Raw genomic sequence first — 7,419 nt, forward strand, 5'->3', positions numbered from 1 at the left:
TATCATGGTTTGTTTGTGCTCTAACTCTGACTTTCCTACGTTACACTGCACAGCTGGACACCTCGTGGGTCAAGGATGATCCCTATTGGTTTCAAGGTCACAGGTCCCCCTCCTTTTTTTTGCGAACACCACCTCTGGACACCAGCATTCAGGATTACACGCTTGTTAATTAATTTCAGGTATAATTCATGCTGTAGCTTAAACTGCAGAAATATTTCACAAGTTGTTTACAGGTGGCTCCTGGCTCCAGGTACGTTACTCTCTTTAAAGTAACCTCCTCGTTATCTCATTGTGTTTGTGTGCTTAGACAAAGGAAAAGTTTCTTTGTTACTAAAACCTGTGAAGTGTAAATTCACTGGAGTTCATTTAAACGAGACACGCGGCTGTCATAGGCCTTTGTGTCAATACTGGTTTGTTTTTTTAAATTCCCCCTTTAATCTTAAAATATTCTTAACATTTTGAATAGTTCTCAACATTTCATGTTTTTACATTTTTCCTTTTTCTACCCCCTCAATGTTTCCACTTTAATATCAGAGCTGAAAAAAAAAAAAAATGGAGTCATGGAGTCTTTTTCAGCCCAGTTGATCATTTAGTGCAGGGGTGTCCAACCCTGGTTCTGGAGGGCCACTATCCTGCATGTTTTCCTTGTTTCTCTGCTCCAACACACCTGATTTAGTGGTTAAATCACCTCTTCATGTCCTGCAGAAGCCTGTTAATCAGCCATTGATTTAAATCAGGTGTGTTGGAGCAGAGAAACAAGTAAAACATGGATAGTGGTCCTCCAGCAGTACAGGGATGCTGCCAGAAGGGGGAGCAGTCACTTTGGTAAAAGTCTTAAACAGGAATTTGATTTATTTCACTGAGAGCCAACACTTCAGCGCGGTTTGTGACCAGAAGCAGATGACTTGACTTCAAACGCTGCACAGTCTCAGATATCCTGTAATATTTGTTTGAAACTTTAATCTCCTGGTGTCTCGTCAGTGCTTTGGTGATGCAACAGCCACAGGATTACGCCACATCACATAATGCAATTCTGGGGTCTGATTTGTTATTGATTTTCATCGCTCTGCTGCAGCCGCCGGTTGTGACACGAGCGAGGCGAGTCACATTATGACTCCTTCTGTAGTTTGTTTCGCCACGATCCTCTCGACCTGTTTCTGAACCCATGCGCCCAGCACGGAGGATGTCATCGGTGCCCGGCGTCAGCTCCGGCTCTTCGTCAGGAGCTGATGTCAGCCCGTCGGTGAGCTGGAGCTTTAGTCCGTCTGCAGTTACAGGGCTGTGAATCTGACAGCAGGCCTGCTGGGAGTCGCCCACACTCAGCTGAGTGGCATTTAACCTGAGAACTACCAAACAACCAACTCAGGCCATTGTCCGCCTAATACTGCTTCTCTGCTCGGGGAGGAGTGCTGCTGTCATTTGAATATATAATAAAGTAATACTTCGATTCCCTCAGAAAGAGAATACTAACGTCTGGTGTTTTCGTGTGAATAGAAGTGGATGGATTCGATCGGACTGAGCTGCCTTTTAGTCCTTCAAGGCCTGACTGAATCAGCATGTCGTCTTACACCCGCCAAAGCTGCTGCTTCTGTGAAGGCATGACTTAATTAGACCAAACTAACATTTAGCTAGTTTGGTCTAATGTTTAATGCAGTGGTCTCCAATCCTGGTCGTCGAGGGCCACCATCCTGCATGTTTTACTTGTTTCTCTGCTCCAACACACCTGATTTGAATCAATGGGTGATTAACAGGCTTCTGCAGAACATGAAGATGTAATTTAACCACTGAATCAGGTGTGTTGGAGCAGGGAAACAAGGAAAACATGCAGGATAGTGGCCCTCGAGGACCAGGATTGGAGACCCCTGCCTTAAACAGTCTTTTGTCAGGCGTATGTTAATTTTAATGCCAAAGTCACCACACGAGGATCTTAGATGTAAAATCTTTCCTTTCAATTTCACATCTTTGACTTCATTTTTTAATCTTTATGAGCTCGTAGAGCAGTGGTCTCCAATCCAAGTCCTGGAGAGTCACTATCCTGCAGGTGTTAGATGTTTCTCTGCTGTGACACACCTGATTTGAATGACTGAGTGATTAACAGGCTTCTGCAGAACTTGAAGACCCGCTGCAGAGCAGGGAAACATCTAAAACATGTAGGATAGTGACTCTCCAGGACTTGGATTGGAGACCACTGTCGCAGAGGATACTCTGAACAGCATTATCTACTGCAGGTAAACAGCTTTAAACAAATTACGCATGCCTTATCGATAAAACGTTTAAGGCGATAGTTCAGATCATTTGAAATGGGGTTCTGTGAAAGGGTTATGAAGACGTATTATCTTACCTTCTGTAGGTTCTCTCTTAGAGACCTCAGTTTTTGAGAAACTGAGTCTTACCCTGACCAGATCGATGAGGTAATGGCTAGTCTGAGCTCACGTTAGCTCATCATTCTGGTCAGAATTAAACTCTATTTCTCCAAACTGAGGTTGTAAAAAAAGCTATCAATTACAGGTAGGATATTAATTGTTCATACCCTTTCTATAGAACCTAGTTCAAAAGGTTTGAACTGTCCCTTTAATGTCTGACCAGGTGGGCAGTTTTTCCCAGGTGAACCCATTTCACTCAGTTTTAGGTCAAGTGAATTATCGTTCCACCTTAAAAACCCATTTCCAGAAGTGAGATGAAGCGAACTTGACTTTTTTTTGTGTAAACTTTAATGTAGACGATGCTGAACGAAGTAAACTGAAAAAAGAAACACATCAAGGAGAGGTCTTCATGTGGACCAAAGAGTCTCACTGAAATAAACAAAAAAAGAAAGTAAAAGTTAATAATAATAAAAAAAAGATAACAAATAAATGTAACCGAGTCAGAGTGACTGAGGGAAACGAGACCAAAGCTAAAGGGAGACACGCATGCACGTCAAACTACTGCTTCATTTTCAAAGCTGACTTCAGCTATATACACATGAAATATTTACACCTTAGTGACATTAAAAGTACAGGAAATTATACGAGATACACAAGACTGAATTTTTCCTGTGTTTACGAAACATAAAAAAAAAAAAAAGTAGAAACTGAAAATATCCTCCTGACTACTAGTAGCTCAAATTTGTCCTCTGTGGAAGACATCTGTAAACCTGAATATCTCCCGCCTCCTACAAACTACAGGATTACCTCCTTTTGCTACCTACAGAGGACATTTAGGGCTTTTAAATGATGCCAAATGTGAAGGGGTGGGGCTGATCACCTTACAAAGATTGGGGAATTTGCTCGCTGTGTGTTTTTAAAGAGTGTGTTTTCTGTTTGTTTCTCTGCGGCAGGTTATAAAACGTTTCTTTGTTCGTTTGACATTTTGGAGGTTTCAGTGGAAAATGTGCCTCTGGAGAGCACGGCGTCAGTCAGAAGTGTAACTACAGCCTAGCTTTCTAATAACGGGGGCGAGTCTGTCCTGCTGGTCGTTCCTCATCGGGGGCCGACAGCAAAAGCCAGTCAAAACGCGGCGGCTCGGCGGCTCCCTAACTCATGGCGATCATCTCGTATTTGTCCTTAAGGCTGCTGTCCTCATCCTCTTCCTCGTCGTCCTCCTCCTCCTCTTCTTCCTCGTGGGCCTTCTCGGTCTCGTCGCGGGGGTGGTGCAGCTCAATGAGCAGGTAGTAGATGACGGCCGCGACCACGCCTCCCACCATGGGCCCTGCCACTGGGATCCACCACCAGTTGTCTGCGGTGCTTTAAAAAAAAAAAGGAAAAAGAAAGTCAACTGCATCAGGGGCAGTAACTCCCACAGGAGGCCACTGTAGGTCGCTACCCATGGATCTATAAAAGCATTGACTGCATCTGCACATCACTTTGCACGTGAGGTTACATAACATTAGTTGTCAGGCTTCACCTTATTGTTGCTTTTGGGTGGTTTCAAACTTCTCACATAGCACAATATCCTGAGTACTGGCGCTCAATTTGCCCGATGCGAACTTTAAGTCAAGACATTTTAAGTAAGAGCAAATCCTGACCCTCGGTTACCTGAAGACCTCCATCCCCCACCCCGCCACTGCTGTGAAAAGTCGGGGTCCCAGGTCTCGAGCCGGGTTCACGGGGTACCCGCAGTTAAGCCCCATGGACACGCTGATGGCCATGATGATCAGACCGATGGCCAGCGGCTCCACGCCTTTAGGAGCGCCAATGTTTCCGCCGTCGATGATGGCAAGAATGCACAGAACCAGCATGCCCGTCCCCACAACCTGCGGTGGGGGTACAACAACTTTTATTATACCTATAACACAATTTATCCTATTCTAATATTAGGATGTTTGAACCAGACTGGATCTCTCAATAACTAGCTTTAGAAATAACAGAAATAAAACCAAACAATAATACTTTAACATAAAACAACTGCAGCTGTGTTAATCTAAATGAAGTTTCAGCTTTGACATAACTTATGTTAGCTAAAACGCTATCCATGTTCTGTCATACTGAGTTATTCTGAGTTTGTTGCATGACATTTACAGTTTAGTGGTTCAGGTATGTTTCAGTCGTATTTTAATGTTAAAACCAGTGACGTTCTGACACCACAAGTACAGCGAGCTGCTGAATTTACGTCTGTTAGCATTTTATTAGCACCTGTGCTAACACTGGGTTAGCACAGCCCTTACAAAAAAATCCCACGAAAATCACATGTGACTTTCACATGTGATCACATGGGAATCTCATGCGAATCACATGTGATTCCCACATTTCCACATGTGAAAACATGATTTTTTTTTTTGTGGATTATGTGACCCACATGTGGAAAATGGGAATCACATGTGGAAATATGTGATTTTTTTTTTGTGGATTCTGGTCACAGCAACCAGAGCCCACCTGATCAACGAAGCCGCCAAGGACCGACAGGTGCCGCGCAGGGTACGAGGCGAAAATGTGAGCCGTTGCGTTGATTCCTGTCACCGACAGAATCCCGCTCGTGAACTCCATGAAAGCATCTGTGATGGCGACAAACAGGCGTCGTGAAGTGATCACAGTTGGTTTATTAAAAGGGACGAGCATGCAGCTGACTTTTTCTAAGATTTAGAGACACGGCACCATTTATACCCCAAATAAGCATGGATTACACTTGTTTTTATTTTTTAAAAATACATAGATAAGAGATAGGTTACCGTAGTATAGTCCAAAGACTGCAGCAGCTCCTGCAAAAGCTCCGAGAAACTGAGCGATGACATAAAAAGGAAACTTCCAGATCTTCAGTTTGCCCAAAACCACCATGGCCAGAGAGACAGCAGGGTTCACGTGGCCCCCTGGGACGGAGGACAAAGCAGAAAGTGACAGAGGGGTGCGGTAAATGGAGGGGGGGAGGTCTCTTCATCACATCTTCATGACAATTTTACGAGAGGCAGCAGAAGGACAGCAGCCTCCCAGAGGACCTCAGGGTTTTATGACAAGTAAAGAGACAGAATAATGGTCACTGATTAGAAATTCACAGCCGTTAATCTTAGGAGGAAAATTAGCCAAAAGGGTTGTTTTTTTTGTTCTTAACAGTGGGGGTTTATATTGCTCTTAAATGATTTGTTAATCAACAACGTGATTTCGCCTAAAGCTGAACTACGCTGCGCGTTGCATTAGATCTCTGGGTCAATTAGTTGCTTGAAACGTGACAGGTTTTCTGGGAATTACTGGGCTTGTTTAACTGCTGTAAAATGCTTTTGGGAACTAAAACTGCAGCTTTTACATTTTATTGGAATGTACCGTTAACAACACAATAATTGAGGATGAGAATTAAATCATTTAAACATTTCAGGCTCTTTTATTGTAACTAAAACAGGTTATATGTGTTAAATGATACAAAAAACCTGATGATAATGATTAAATGTGGCACAGATTGGCCCACTCTGGTGGTATTAACATGTCCAGATTAGGATTTCTTTTATTGTTTATATCATAATCAGCCTGTTTGCGTTCTGTCCAGACCTTTAATTGACCTTTTTTAAAGCTACTGAACTGTTAGAAGCAAGCAGCAAACATTAAGGTTGTTTGATGAAACATAAATCTCAGGCTGTGGAATCCATTCAGGCTTAATTTTGACCTATTTGAAAGTGTGTCATGTAGGTCTTTATACTGCTGTTTTGTTCACTGTTAGAGGTGCTTCGCATTAGCGTTCCACTTCATTTGTGACAACTCGATCAAACGTCGCCTTGTACGACAAGTACTTTCTGAAAAATGTGAAAATCCAAAACCAGGAGGCGCTCGTCAGTCCTCACGCCCCAACGTGGCGCTCTCGTTTTTTAAAACTTGGGTTTCTGTGAAATGCTGTTGGTCCTTCTGGTTTGGCATCGGCCAAAAGCAGCTGAAGCCTCTGATCAATGGAGTTTGGAGGACGTTTACCGCCCGGAGGTTGTGCATGACCCCGGAGCGGCTGCGCTGATAAATCGATGCTCAGAGCACATTCATTGGATCTGGACAGAGAGCCGGCACGTTCCTGCTGCCGAGGTGGCACACGGCTGGACAGAAAGTCCTACAGTTTCATAATTACTACAAAGCTTGTACGCCCCCCCCGAGCAACAAGGTTTACAGAACAGACAAAAGAACTGTGTCACAATGTTGTTTCTATTAACTACGATTATTTAACAGACATCTTGTTTTAAACGGAAGATTATTTGGGAGCAATGGGATGCAACAAAAAATTTTCTCCAACTTTATTTAACAAGTTATGACCCTTCTATGAGGTTTGATCAAGGCGCTGCAATCAAAGTACGATGTAACAGGTTTTGCATGAGAAAAAAACAACAAACAGAAAAACTGAATTACCTGACACCCCGCCGGCGATGTACACGGCCATCATGAGGCCCACGGAGAAGCCGATGTGGACGGTGATGGGCTCGCCCAGCGTGTTTCGACTCAGGACGGTCTGAGCGACTGAGCCGCAGCCGAACAGCTAACAGACATAAAAAAAAGGGCACTTTTTTTAAACCCAACATCAGGAAAGATTCTGAAAAACAATCCTAAACATCATCTGGTGACTGGAAACAACTGCAAGTACTCTACATTGTGCAACATTTTCCATTTTTGAGGGAGGAAGGGGGGAAAAAAAACCCAAAAACATACTTACAACCAAGACAAATGTCCCGAGGAATTCTGCCAGGAATTCCTTGAATATTCCATGTTTGAGAGCACAGTGTTGCCTCATGTTTTTTCCCCCCCAACTGTAAGTTGTTCAGACTGACACACATCCAGCTGCAGGAACCTCTGGAGTCAAATCGCCACCTCCGCAGCCTGGGCTGCAGCCATTCAGCACAGACTATTGATCCATTTGAACAATTCTCACTTTATTCCAGCAGCACTCTGAGTTTGGTACCGCAACGACAAACAGACAGGCGTGTTTTTGGTTTTGTTACTTTTACGTGCAAGTGTTAAAAAAGTCACATGTGGGACAAAAAAA

General features: G+C 43.5%; 1 protein-coding gene across 1 annotated transcript; it reads right to left on the reverse strand.

Moving 5' to 3' along the window:
* Positions 1-2,688: 2,688 nt before the first annotated feature.
* LOC108229882 (aquaporin-9-like) lies at positions 2,689-7,382 on the reverse strand. The gene is made up of 6 exons (XM_017405593.3): positions 7,090-7,382; positions 6,789-6,915; positions 5,144-5,281; positions 4,851-4,969; positions 4,014-4,231; positions 2,689-3,722 (listed from the first exon to the last, which is right to left on the reverse strand). The coding sequence occupies exons 1-6, from the start codon at positions 7,165-7,167 to the stop codon at positions 3,512-3,514; spliced, it is 891 nt and encodes a 296-aa protein (XP_017261082.1). The 5' UTR covers positions 7,168-7,382; the 3' UTR covers positions 2,689-3,511.
* Positions 7,383-7,419: the final 37 nt, after the last annotated feature.

The sequence above is a fragment of the Kryptolebias marmoratus genome, linkage group LG11 (genome assembly GCF_001649575.2).
Source record: "Kryptolebias marmoratus isolate JLee-2015 linkage group LG11, ASM164957v2, whole genome shotgun sequence".
Taxonomy (NCBI): domain Eukaryota; kingdom Metazoa; phylum Chordata; class Actinopteri; order Cyprinodontiformes; family Rivulidae; genus Kryptolebias; species Kryptolebias marmoratus.

What these genes read in the sequence shown, in the direction of transcription:
- LOC108229882 (XM_017405593.3), bottom strand. Translation starts at nt 7,167, where the DNA reads ATGAGGCAACACTGTGCTCTCAAACATGGAATATTCAAGGAATTCCTG. An exon ending in AGTCTTTGGACTATACTACG is followed by an intron (nt 4,970 to 5,143) that starts GTAACCTATCTC and finishes TCGCCATCACAG; the next exon opens with ATGCTTTCATGGAGTTCACG. An exon ending in TTGGCGGCTTCGTTGATCAG is followed by an intron (nt 4,232 to 4,850) that starts GTGGGCTCTGGT and finishes CCCCCACCGCAG; the next exon opens with GTTGTGGGGACGGGCATGCT.